This window comes from Lampetra planeri, chromosome 74 (genome assembly GCF_965212315.1).
Source record: "Lampetra planeri chromosome 74, kcLamPlan1.2.h2, whole genome shotgun sequence".
In the NCBI taxonomy this organism is placed as follows: Eukaryota; Metazoa; Chordata; class Hyperoartia; order Petromyzontiformes; family Petromyzontidae; genus Lampetra; species Lampetra planeri.
This window is the reverse complement of record NC_136179.1, coordinates 4,284,504-4,298,168: the sequence shown is the minus strand read 5'-3', so window position 1 is coordinate 4,298,168 and position 13,665 is coordinate 4,284,504. Positions and strand designations below refer to the sequence as shown.

Genomic DNA, 13,665 nt, shown 5'->3' with positions numbered 1-13,665 from the left:
AAAGACTGATCAAACTTAACCAATTAACGCCCTTGATCGTCGCATTTGATCAACTCTGATATTGTAGACTCTTACATGTTAAGTTCTAACATAGTGAAATATAATATTATAACCTATGAACTACAACCTATCCATTGTAACGCTGTAAACGAATATTACCCATCGGGTTTCACTCCCTCGTCGAGAAGGCCGCTCTCTTCCTTTTCTAAAGTTACATGCTAATTTCTCTGCATTCACTTTAAATCGAGGACAAAGTTTTTCCATTTATTCAAAATAAGCGCACAATTACACACTGAGATGCACTTACATATTCATGCATGAAGCACAATGGGCACATTACCCTTCGGTATGTTAATAGACATGCGGATTGTACCTTCCAAAATTAACAATCGAATGCAAATATCCTGAAAGACAAAGGATTTGATCTTAGGGGGGGAGTAAGGCAGCTCAGAAGCAGAGCTCAATGCCATTTCGAGAGGGAACTTGATGAGGTTGGACGCTCGACTCGTCGCTCTGCTGATCGCCCTTCAACCGCGAGACAACGCAGCCTGGCGAGCACAATTGCTGTGTCGACAGTGAGGCGACTTTGCGTCGAGAGAGTTCGTGGCGACATCTTCAGACGGGTTCCAGACATCGATATACCGTGAATCTCCAAGTAAGTGTCTATTTTCGCGATTAAACTCTTAAACGTGTTCGCCGTCACATTAGCGAGATTTTTTTGCATCTCGGTTAGAGTGTCGTTCTTGTTTTAGCAGTTAACAAAATCTAAAACTCAACGCTAAACATCCTTGCGGCCGATAGCGTACTTTTGACTCGATAACACAGCTGCTGATACTACGCTCACATGGAGCAGAGACGCTCTCCAAAGCCCCACGCACACGGAGACAAGAAGCCATTCAATTGCTCTGTGTGTGGGAAGTCCTTTTCACGGCCATCACATCTTCAGATACACCAGAGAACACACACGGGCGAGAAGCCATTCCTGTGCCCTGTGTGTGGGAAGACATTTGCAAAGTCATCACATCTTCAGAGTCATCAGAGAACACACACGGGTGAGAAGCCATTCCTGTGTTCTGTGTGTGGGAAGGCATTTGCACACTCGGCAACTCTTCAAGACCATCAGAGAACACACACGGGAGAGAAGCCATTCCTATGCCCTGTGTGTGGGAAGGCATTTGCACAGTCATCACATCTTCAGAGACACCAGAGAACACACACGGGCGAGAAGCCATTCCTGTGCTCTGTGTGTGGGAAGAAATTTGCAAACTCATCACATCTTCAGAATCATCAGAGAGCACACACGGGCGAGAAGCCATTCCTGTGCTCTGTGTGTGGGAAGAAATTTGCAAACTCATCACATCTTCAGAGTCATCAGAGAACACACACGGGCGAGAAGCCATTCCTGTGCCCTGTGTGTGGGAAGAAATTTGCAAACTCATCAAATCTTCAGATTCATCAGAGAGCACACACGGGCGAGAAGCCATTCCTGTGCTCTGTGTGTGGGAAGAAATTTGCAAACTCATCACATCTTCAGAGTCATCAGAGAACACACACGGGCGAAAAGCCATTCCTGTGCCCTGTGTGTGGGAAGAAATTTGCAAGGTCATCACATCTTCAGATTCATCAGAGAACACACACAGTCGAGAAGCCGTTCCTGTGCTCTGTGTGTGGGAAGACATTTGCACACAAGTCACACATCAACAGGCATCAGAAGGTCCACAATGATAGGAAACTGAAATCAAAAGCTGAAATTCAAGGTGCTGCAATGAGTCCTGAAGAAGTTTCCACCTTCGATCCCATGCAGTTGGATCCCGAGAGATGGCTGGATGTAATGGAGTGGCTCGAGAGTCAACCAGAGAGCTCGGGGTGACTGAAAAATATTGTCATGTGGTTATACCTTTTAATCCGTATCGAGTACTTTTGTGTATAATTTTGACCATTTTAGTTTTACAGTTTTTGTGAGTTTAATTCCGTGCACAGTGGTGGTTTGTAATGTTATCGGATTACTTGCCGAAGTGGTGTGATGAGCACTGGTTGTGAGAGGGTTCAATTGTAGTCGTTAAGTGTTCCTGTTGAGCTAAAGTTGGAATGCGTCTGTAGGTACATCTTTACTGAACATTTTAAACGGGTTTTTTTTCAAGTATATAGCTTTTTTGATTGGTATTAATCGACTTTAGATAGCCGGTTTTCAGGATGAACATTGATGACGCGTTCGTTGGATATATGGCCTTGACTTCAACATAGACGCACAGTGAACACATGTGGTGAACTAATAAGGAAATCATGGGGAATGAAACTTCAACGCTTTGGTATTCCTGGAACGGAAATGGTTTGCATTGTACTGGAAATGTGTGAACATAGGACATAATAAATATTCCCTTCGAGTTTTGACGTCAAAATGATTGCAGATGAATAAAAACGTATTTTTAACAAATGTTTGTCCGTTCTTTATTTTACAATGTTCCTAGAAAAAATATGTTAAGATAATTTCAGGTGGAGGATCTCCGTCACACAAGTGTGCCCTTAACCGGCAGCATCTTGGCTGTCTACCCGATTAACACGTGTTCCTTGAGGGGAAAGGTCCCCGTAGTTAATCGTTCATCAACGTACCAGTCACTTATCCCGAAGTATGTCGGGGATAAACTGTTCTCGATAACATGTAGACTGTAATACTATAAACGATAACACCAACGATTAAACGATTATAAACTAGTGTATTAGTAGGTATTATAATATCATTAGAAGCATTAGAATCACAGTGTGGTCGTATAAGAATCGCTAATATGTATGTATAGTGTACAGCAACAACTGCAGCAGCAACTGCTGCAGCAGCAACACAAGTCTGACCTTAACCGGCAACGTCTTGGATGTCTCCACCATCAACATGTGTTCCTAGAGGGGAAAGGTCCCCGTTATAAATAGTTTAGCATCGTTCCTTTCCCTAATTCCGAAGTATACTGGAGATCACTTGTACTCTAAAACATGTCAACTGTAACGCTTTAAAGATAGCATTAAACATTAAACGAGTATAAACTAGTTTTTTTATATAATTTATAAGACCGTTAACGGAGGGACAGTATTAGAATATCTACACTCTTTGGTTCTTTCGGCAAAGTCACGTAGGTATAAATAAAACAAAATAAATAACGACGTTTCGGACGCAACTCAAACGCCCGAAACGGAGGAGGGAAGCCGCCCCGTGGAACACCTGTTGGAGACCCTGCGAGAAGCCCGAGGCCGAGCATACCCGCAAGGGGAAGCCGCGCATCGGCGGCAGGAACAGGGCACCCGACCACGCATGGAACCCCCCTTATTCCTGACAGGCGCTAAGGTGTGGCTACACACTCCTCGCGTCGGGGCCGGGCAGGTGGGGAAACTGACGTCCTACTGGCGGGGACCCTGGACCGTGGTGCGGCAGATATCCCCCTGGACGGTACTAATTTATTGCGGGGAGAGGGATCGAGAGACGGTGGTCAACGTCCGCCGCTTAAAACCGTGGAAAGCGGCCCCGGCGAGAGAGAACCCCGTCACCCGAAGGCCCCGAAATCCCGGAGTACCCGCACCCCTCGTGCTGGGGGGCCTCGCACCCTACATGGGCCCCGCCGGGCCCCCGAGACGCCCCGACCCCGCCAGGGGACGGCGCGGACGACGGCCCCTAAACCCCTCCGCTTCTGAGTTTGTACCCCAGCCCGCAGGTACCGAGGGACAGGGAGAGCCGCTGGAGTGGAGGAGGAGGCCGCCGCAGGAGCTGCAGAGGACGGAGCCACCAGCCCCGAGACCAGCCACGAGGTCCGGACGGACCCCCCGGACCCCGCAGCGTTTCCTCGTGGGCGCGGCTCAAGCAAGGTGCTCCAGTCAACCCGGGACGGGGACCAGCACCTCGGGGGGCTATGTCATGCCGCCGCCACGAAGCCGTTCAGCAGGCGCCCCATCTCCGACCTCGCCACCACCAAGCGACGGAGCCGACCCCGCGTCCCCCTCACCTCACCTCACATGAACACACCCGCACGCATTTCCCCCCCCCCATAGAGCTCCGAGGGGAGGTCACCTGGCCGACCGGTTTTTATCCGAGAAGCCCTTATCGGGATTAAACTTTCACGGTTTCCGGCAACCTAGGGAATTGGACGACCTCCCCCGACGCTACTTTGCACCGCGGCGCTGCGACCGGCCTTAAGATTGCAAGGTCGCAGCGAGGGGCCACTCGGCCACCGCGGGTGAAACGCATCCCACACACCCCACACACGCAAGTATCGATGGGGCAGGCAGAGGGAATAAGCATTGTGATGGAGGAGCATCATTAGAAAACACGCAGCGCATCTGAATTGCATAATCAGGCACCCCCGCACAGGGAGCAGAGGGACGGCATAATTACGCTCGGGCACGCAGGCACCATTGTTAGGGAAGTTAAAGGATAAGGCTGTTAGTATGACTAATCGGGAGAGCGGGGTCACGCGGGGAGCCGTGCACAAACTCCCACGGCGCACCTTTGTGACGGACGCCGCCGCATAAACTGCGATAATGGTGGGGCCTGCGTGAGAAAGGGATTGATTGGAATTTGCGCCGCGCAGGTTGAGCATTAAGTAGCATATCAAAAGCGCCCTGAACCGCGGTGCGCGTGCCAGAGGGTCGCGAGCCTATTGTCCAGAGCCGCATTCCCTTTGAGGTAGGGAGGATAAATGGGGAGCGCAAAGGGGAAATCGCGCTCTTACTCCTGCGCCAGGCGACCAGACGCAGCTCCAGCTCTGCCTCCGGACGTCCGCGCGACGTGCCCCGACGGCATAGAGGAAAAGCCACAGGACGACCGAATACTTCGACCCGTGAGTAGCAAGGTGACAGGGTATCGTAAGCCGATAAATAGGGAATAGGTCCAGGGGAAGTAGGATAGGCCAGCCTCGTCGACTCATACTGACATAACATTAAATTACCAGGTAGCAGATAATAAATCATTAATAGCGAAGCGTGGTCTCGCGTGATCTTGTCGTGCAGCGTGAGCGTGTGGGGGCGCGGGTGCACACAGTGGTTCGCCACGTGAGTGAGCGCTGCGCGGAGCTGAGCGCGTGGGGAAGCGTGTGTACGCAGTGGTTCTGTAGTGCTGCGGCTCGCCTCGGGGGAGCGCTGCGCAGAGCGGTGCGCGTGTGTTCACTACGTATATGATACAGGTGTGCGATCACAACGTGAGTGCTCCGTGGTGAGTGGGTGCCGCGGGGAGCTGTGTGTCGGATACGGGTGCGCATTGGTAACGTGGTTATTCGACGTGGTGGCGAGTGCCGCACAGGGCTGTAGACGGGCGCACGCTCGCAGCGTGCGAGAGCTTTACGTAGCGGCGTAAAGAGGGGGAGTATGGCGTTTGTTTGATGATGCCGTGCGCACGTATGCTTGCAGCGTGGGAGCGCTGCGTGAAGCCGTATGGGTAGGAACGTCGCGTTCGAAGGCCGGCGAAACCCTAGCGGGTATTAGGGAGGTGGGGTAACATAAACGGAATAGGGGATGATGGCGGGAGAGACCCCGGGGGCCAACGGCCCCCACAGCTCCATTTATGTTCCATCTCAATGACATCCAATAGCAATATACAATATCTGCATATGTTTCAATAAACGCACAAACTCAATATAAGCCCGTGATCATTGCAATTGTAATGACTACACAGCCCCGAACCTCGTTCCTCCCCCTCTCTCATTCTCGGCGTGAACCTACGCCCACACTTGGTCTCGCATTCCCTTCTCGAACTCTCTCTCTATCTTGTTGTCACCACTTGTCCCTTAGTTGATGCACTGTCTTTACAGCACCAACCTCTATGACCTCTACCTGACCCCACCATGGGCGGAGTAACTTGGGGGACATACAGATATGTACGTAAATTATCTGTTCAATCGAACCGGGGGTCGGATATGTGAACCGCATTCCAATTTTACATCTCCCACCTCTATGACCTGTACCTGAACCCGCCATGATCGTCGCATTTGATCAACTCTGATATTGTAGACTCTCACATGTTAAGCTCTATCATAGTGAAACATAATAATATTATAACCTATGAACTACAACCTATCCATTGTAACGCTGTAAAAGAATATTACCTATCGGGTTTCACTCCCTCGTCGAGAAGGCCGCTCTCTTCCTTTTCTAAAGTTACATGCTAATTTCTCTGCATTCACTTTAAATCGAGGACAAAGTTTTTCCATTTATTCAAAATAAGCGCACAATTACACACTGAGATGCACTTACATATTCATGCATGAAGCACAATGGGCACATTACCCTTCGGTATGTTAATAGACATGCGGATTGTACCTTCCAAAATTAACAATCGAATGCAAATATCCTGAAAGACAAAACATTGGATCCTAGGGGGGGAGTTATAAGGCGGCTCAGAAGCAGAGCTCGATGCCATTTCGAGAGGGAACTTGATGAGGTTGGACGCTCGACTCGTCGATCTGCTGATCGCCCTTCAACCGCGAGACAACGCAGCCTGGCGAGCACAATTGCTGTGTCGACAGTGAGGCGACTTTGCGTCGAGAAGTTCGTGGCGACATCTTCAGACGGGTTCCAGACATCGATATACCGTGAATCTCCAAGTAAGTGTCTATTTTCGCGATTAAACTCTTAAACGTGTTCGCCGTCACATTAGCGAGATTTTTTTGCATCTCGGTTAGAGTGTCGTTCTTGTTTTAGCAGTTAACAAAATCTAAAACTCAACGCTAAACATCCTTGCGGCCGATAGCGTACTTTTGACTCGATAACACAGCTGCTGATACTACGCTCACATGGAGCAGAGACGCTCTCCAAAGCCCCACGCACACGGAGACAAGAAGCCATTCAATTGCTCTGTGTGTGGGAAGTCCTTTTCACGACCATCACATCTTCAGATTCATCAGAGAACACACACAGTCGAGAAGCCGTTCCTGTGCTCTGTGTGTGGGAAGACATTTGCACACAAGTCACACATCAACAGGCATCAGAAGGTCCACAATGATAGGAAACTGAAATCAAAAGCTGAAATTCAAGGTGCTGCAATGAGTCCTGAAGAAGTTTCCACCTTCGATCCCATGCAGTTGGATCCCGAGAGATGGCTGGATGTAATGGAGTGGCTCGAGAGTCAACCAGAGAGCTCGGGGTGACTGAAAAATATTGTCACGTGGTTATACCTTTTAATCCGTATCGAGTACTTTTGTGTATAATTTTGACCATTTTAGTTCTACAGTTTTTGTGAGTTTAATTCCGTGCACAGTGGTGGTTTGTAATGTTATCGGATTACTTGCCGAAGTGGTGTGATGAGCACTGGTTGTGAGAGGGTTCAATTGTAGTCGTTAAGTGTTCCTGTTGAGCTAAAGTTGGAATGCGTCTGTAGGTACATCTTTACTCAACATTTTAAACGGGTTTTTTTTTCAAGTATATAGCTTTTTTGATTGGTATTAATCGACTTTAGATAGCCGGTTTTCAGGATGAACATTGATGACGCGTTCGTTGGATATATGGCCTTGACTTCAACATAGACGCACAGTGAACACATGTGGTGAACTAATAAGGAAATCATGGGGAATGAAACTTCAACGCTTTGGTATTCCTGGAACGGAAATGGTTTGCATTGTACTGGAAATGTGTGAACATAGGACATAATAAATATTCCCTTCGAGTTTTGACGTCAAAATGATTGCAGATGAATAAAAACGTATTTTTAACAAATGTTTGTCCGTTCTTTATTTTACCCGATTAACACGTGTTCCTTGAGGGGAAAGGTCCCCGTAGTTAATCGTTCATCAACGTACCAGTCACTAATCCCGAAGTATGTCGGGGATAAACTGTTCTCGATAACATGTAGACTGTAATACTATAAACGATAACACCAACGATTAAACGATTATAAACTAGTGTATTAGTAGGTATTATAATATCATTAGAAGCATTAGAATCACAGTGTGGTCGTATAAGAATCGCTAATATGTATGTATAGTGTACAGTAACAACTGCAGCAGCAACTGCTGCAGCAGCAACACAAGTCTGACCTTAACCGGCAACGTCTTGGATGTCTCCACCATCAACATGTGTTCCTAGAGGGGAAAGGTCCCCGTTATAAATAGTTTAGCAACGTTCCTTTTCCTAATTCCGAAGTATACTGGAGATCACTTGTACTCTAAAACATGTAAACTGTAACGATTTAAAGATAACATTAAACATTAAACGAATGTAAACTAGTTTTTTTTATATAATTTATAAGACCGTAAACGGAGGGACAGTATTAGAATATCTATACTCTTTGGTTTTTTCGGTAAAGTCACGTAGGAAGAAGTAAAACAAAATAAATAACGACGTTTCGGACGCAACACAAGCGCCCGAAACGATGTCTGCAGCAGACATCGTGCTGCTCGCAGCAGACATCGCGGATATCGCGATTCTCACCTGAAGACGGGCGCTTGTGTTTCGTCCGAACCGTGATTTATTTTATTTCCACCTACGTGACTTTACCGAAAGAACCAACGAGTATTAATTCCTGCAGTCACGAAAGCTTCAAATCAATATTAGAATATCATTAGAAGTATTATAATCACAATGTGATCGTAATAGAATCACACTGCACATATGTATGCATACATACATACTATGGTCGTATGTATGTAATATGTATGTCCGTTGGACTTGCGAACCGGGGGTCGGATATGCGAACTGGGGGATTAGGATCGGATTAAAATGATTAGAATAACACTATGGTCGTATTAGAATTACACTGAGCTAGAATGTATGTTATATGTAGATGCACATCGGGAGTCGCGAATGCAACCTGGGAGGTGCGCGGTTTTAATCGCATTAAAATTATTATAATAACAACGTGGTCCTATTAGAATCACGCTATCGACTGCTGTTGATGTTCAGGTGGCGGCTTCCAATTCGGGCTCAGCTCTTCCTTTCCTCGCCTGGTTGGTGCCGCGGGACGCAACGTCTCATCCGACAGGCGTTGTAGCAGCTGGGTGATGGCATCCGTGAGTTTGTCAACTTTCTCTTCAAGTTGAGGCCGTCTCCCTCGTGGTCTCCTCCCTCTGGGCGTGATGTGGCTTCATGTTGAATAGGGTGTAGACGTTATTTTAGCAACATATTAAAGGTCAGTGTTGTGTTTAGAATGCGTCTAGACAAGGAAGGTGACTTGTCCTACACGGGCAGCCAAAATGATTACAATTTCTGTCATCAAACAGTGTGAGTTCATTCATGAGTAGTATTCGATGAGTCATGATGACGCTAACCTACATAAAGGTATGGTTAAACAAAGTAATCTTAAGTCACTTAATTATCAGTTCAGACGTGATCATCGCAATCATTTCCAAAGACGTGTGCGGTCCCGCGAGAGCAGTGCCCGGCTACAAATAGCCGGGCAGCGGAAGCAGCAGAATCAGAAGTAGCTGCGTTGCCCTCGAAATGTGTTGTTGCTGCTGTTGTTGCTGCTGTAGTTGCTTCTATTGAAGTTATATACACAGGGAGGTGGTGTTCCGTGATGGGATGACGCATTTGATTAAAGCCTCTGATCAAACTTACCCGATTGACGCCCTTGATTGTCGCGTTTGATCAACTATGATATTGTATACTCTCACATGTTAAGCTCTATCATAGTGAAACATAATATAACCTATGAACTACAACCTATCCATTGTAACGCTGTAAAAGAATATTACCTATTGGGTTTCACTCCCTCGTCGAGAAGGCCGCTCTCTTCATTTTCTAAAGTTACATGCTAATTTCTCACGTGAACATCACTAGCCCCGGCCACTTTTTTATGACCCGAGGTCTACACCCATTTCAAACGTTGTAAAACAGTCTGCCTCAGCAGCAGACCATGCTTTCCAACATGACGGACGCTTGTGTTGTGCCCGAAACGTCGTGATTTATTTTATGCCTATGTGACTTTTAATTAAATAACCAAAGAGTTCAGCAGGCGCCCCATCTCCGACCTCGCCACCACCAAGCGACGGAGCCGACCCCGCGTCCCCCTCACCTCACCTCACATGAACACACCCGCACGCATCCCCCCCCCCCCCCCATAGAGCTCCGAGGGGAGGTCACCTGGCCGACCGGTTTTTATCCGAGAAGCCCTTATCGGGATTAAACTTTCACGGTTTCCGGCAACCTAGGGAATTGGACGACCTCCCCCGACGCTACTTTGCACCGCGGCGCTGCGACCGGCCTTAAGATTGCAAGGTCGCAGCGAGGGGCCACTCGGCCACCGCGGGTGAAACGCATCCCACACACCCCACACACGCAAGTATCGATGGGGCAGGCAGAGGGAATAAGCATTGTGATGGAGGAGCATCATTAGAAAACACGCAGCGCATCTGAATTGCATAATCAGGCACCCCCGCACAGGGAGCAGAGGGACGGCATAATTACGCTCGGGCACGCAGGCACCATTGTTAGGGAAGTTAAAGGATAAGGCTGTTAGTATGACTAATCGGGAGAGCGGGGTCACGCGGGGAGCCGTGCACAAACTCCCACGGCGCACCTTTGTGACGGACGCCGCCGCATAAACTGCGATAATGGTGGGGCCTGCGTGAGAAAGGGATTGATTGGAATTTGCGCCGCGCAGGTTGAGCATTAAGTAGCATATCAAAAGCGCCCTGAACCGCGGTGCGCGTGCCAGAGGGTCGCGAGCCTATTGTCCAGAGCCGCATTCCCTTTGAGGTAGGGAGGATAAATGGGGAGCGCAAAGGGGAAATCGCGCTCTTACTCCTGCGCCAGGCGACCAGACGCAGCTCCAGCTCTGCCTCCGGACGTCCGCGCGACGTGCCCCGACGGCATAGAGGAAAAGCCACAGGACGACCGAATACTTCGACCCGTGAGTAGCAAGGTGACAGGGTATCGTAAGCCGATAAATAGGGAATAGGTCCAGGGGAAGTAGGATAGGCCAGCCTCGTCGACTCATACTGACATAACATTAAATTACCAGGTAGCAGATAATAAATCATTAATAGCGAAGCGTGGTCTCGCGTGATCTTGTCGTGCAGCGTGAGCGTGTGGGGGCGCGGGTGCACACAGTGGTTCGCCACGTGAGTGAGCGCTGCGCGGAGCTGAGCGCGTGGGGAAGCGTGTGTACGCAGTGGTTCTGTAGTGCTGCGGCTCGCCTCGGGGGAGCGCTGCGCAGAGCGGTGCGCGTGTGTTCACTACGTATATGATACAGGTGTGCGATCACAACGTGAGTGCTCCGTGGTGAGTGGGTGCCGCGGGGAGCTGTGTGTCGGATACGGGTGCGCATTGGTAACGTGGTTATTCGACGTGGTGGCGAGTGCCGCACAGGGCTGTAGACGGGCGCACGCTCGCAGCGTGCGAGAGCTTTACGTAGCGGCGTAAAGAGGGGGAGTATGGCGTTTGTTTGATGATGCCGTGCGCACGTATGCTTGCAGCGTGGGAGCGCTGCGTGAAGCCGTATGGGTAGGAGCGTCGCGTTCGAAGGCCGGCGAAACCCTAGCGGGTATTAGGGAGGTGGGGTAACATAAACGGAATAGGGGATGATGGCGGGAGAGACCCCGGGGGCCAACGGCCCCCACAGCTCCATTTATGTTCCATCTCAATGACATCCAATAGCAATATACAATATCTGCATATGTTTCAATAAACGCACAAACTCAATATAAGCCCGTGATCATTGCAATTGTAATGACTACACAGCCCCGAACCTCGTTCCTCCCCCTCTCTCATTCTCGGCGTGAACCTACGCCCACACTTGGTCTCGCATTCCCTTCTCGAACTCTCTCTCTATCTTGTTGTCACCACTTGTCCCTTAGTTGATGCACTGTCTTTACAGCACCAACCTCTATGACCTCTACCTGACCCCACCATGGGCGGAGTAACTTGGGGGACATACAGATATGTACGTAAATTATCTGTTCAATCGAACCGGGGGTCGGATATGTGAACCGCATTCCAATTTTACATCTCCCACCTCTATGACCTGTACCTGAACCCGCCATGATCGTCGCATTTGATCAACTCTGATATTGTAGACTCTCACATGTTAAGCTCTATCATAGTGAAACATAATAATATTATAACCTATGAACTACAACCTATCCATTGTAACGCTGTAAAAGAATATTACCTATCGGGTTTCACTCCCTCGTCGAGAAGGCCGCTCTCTTCCTTTTCTAAAGTTACATGCTAATTTCTCTGCATTCACTTTAAATCGAGGACAAAGTTTTTCCATTTATTCAAAATAAGCGCACAATTACACACTGAGATGCACTTACATATTCATGCATGAAGCACAATGGGCACATTACCCTTCGGTATGTTAATAGACATGCGGATTGTACCTTCCAAAATTAACAATCGAATGCAAATATCCTGAAAGACAAAACATTGGATCCTAGGGGGGGAGTTATAAGGCGGCTCAGAAGCAGAGCTCGATGCCATTTCGAGAGGGAACTTGATGAGGTTGGACGCTCGACTCGTCGATCTGCTGATCGCCCTTCAACCGCGAGACAACGCAGCCTGGCGAGCACAATTGCTGTGTCGACAGTGAGGCGACTTTGCGTCGAGAAGTTCGTGGCGACATCTTCAGACGGGTTCCAGACATCGATATACCGTGAATCTCCAAGTAAGTGTCTATTTTCGCGATTAAACTCTTAAACGTGTTCGCCGTCACATTAGCGAGATTTTTTTGCATCTCGGTTAGAGTGTCGTTCTTGTTTTAGCAGTTAACAAAATCTAAAACTCAACGCTAAACATCCTTGCGGCCGATAGCGTACTTTTGACTCGATAACACAGCTGCTGATACTACGCTCACATGGAGCAGAGACGCTCTCCAAAGCCCCACGCACACGGAGACAAGAAGCCATTCAATTGCTCTGTGTGTGGGAAGTCCTTTTCACGACCATCACATCTTCAGATACACCAGAGAACACACACGGGCGAGAAGCCATTCCTGTGCCCTGTGTGTGGGAAGACATTTGCAAAGTCATCACATCTTCAGAGTCATCAGAGAACACACACGGGTGAGAAGCCATTCCTGTGTTCTGTGTGTGGGAAGGCATTTGCACACTCGGCAACTCTTCAAGACCATCAGAGAACACACACGGGAGAGAAGCCATTCCTGTGCCCTGTGTGTGGGAAGGCATTTGCACAGTCATCACATCTTCAGAGACACCAGAGAACACACACGGGCGAGAAGCCATTCCTGTGCTCTGTGTGTGGGAAGAAATTTGCAAACTCATCACATCTTCAGATTCATCAGAGAGCACACACGGGCGAGAAGCCATTCCTGTGCTCTGTGTGTGGGAAGAAATTTGCAAACTCATCACATCTTCAGAGTCATCAGAGAACACACACGGGCGAGAAGCCATTCCTGTGCCCTGTGTGTGGGAAGAAATTTGCAAACTCATCAAATCTTCAGATTCATCAGAGAGCACACACGGGCGAGAAGCCATTCCTGTGCTCTGTGTGTGGGAAGAAATTTGCAAACTCATCACATCTTCAGAGTCATCAGAGAACACACACGGGCGAAAAGCCATTCCTGTGCCCTGTGTGTGGGAAGAAATTTGCAAGGTCATCACATCTTCAGATTCATCAGAGAACACACACAGTCGAGAAGCCGTTCCTGTGCTCTGTGTGTGGGAAGACATTTGCACACAAGTAACACATCAACAGGCATCAGAAGGTCCACAATGATAGGAAACTGAAATCAAAAGC

General features: G+C 48.6%; 1 protein-coding gene across 1 annotated transcript in view; it reads left to right on the top strand.

Moving 5' to 3' along the window:
- LOC144737839 (uncharacterized) overlaps nt 1-13,665 on the top strand; it is a 75,977-nt gene that overhangs the window by 20,243 nt on the left and 42,069 nt on the right. The window contains exons 8-9 of the mRNA XM_078620713.1: nt 951-1,721; nt 12,798-13,600. Of these exons, the coding sequence (XP_078476839.1) occupies nt 951-1,721; nt 12,798-13,600 (1,574 nt within the window). The remainder of the gene's footprint in view (nt 1-950; nt 1,722-12,797; nt 13,601-13,665) is intronic.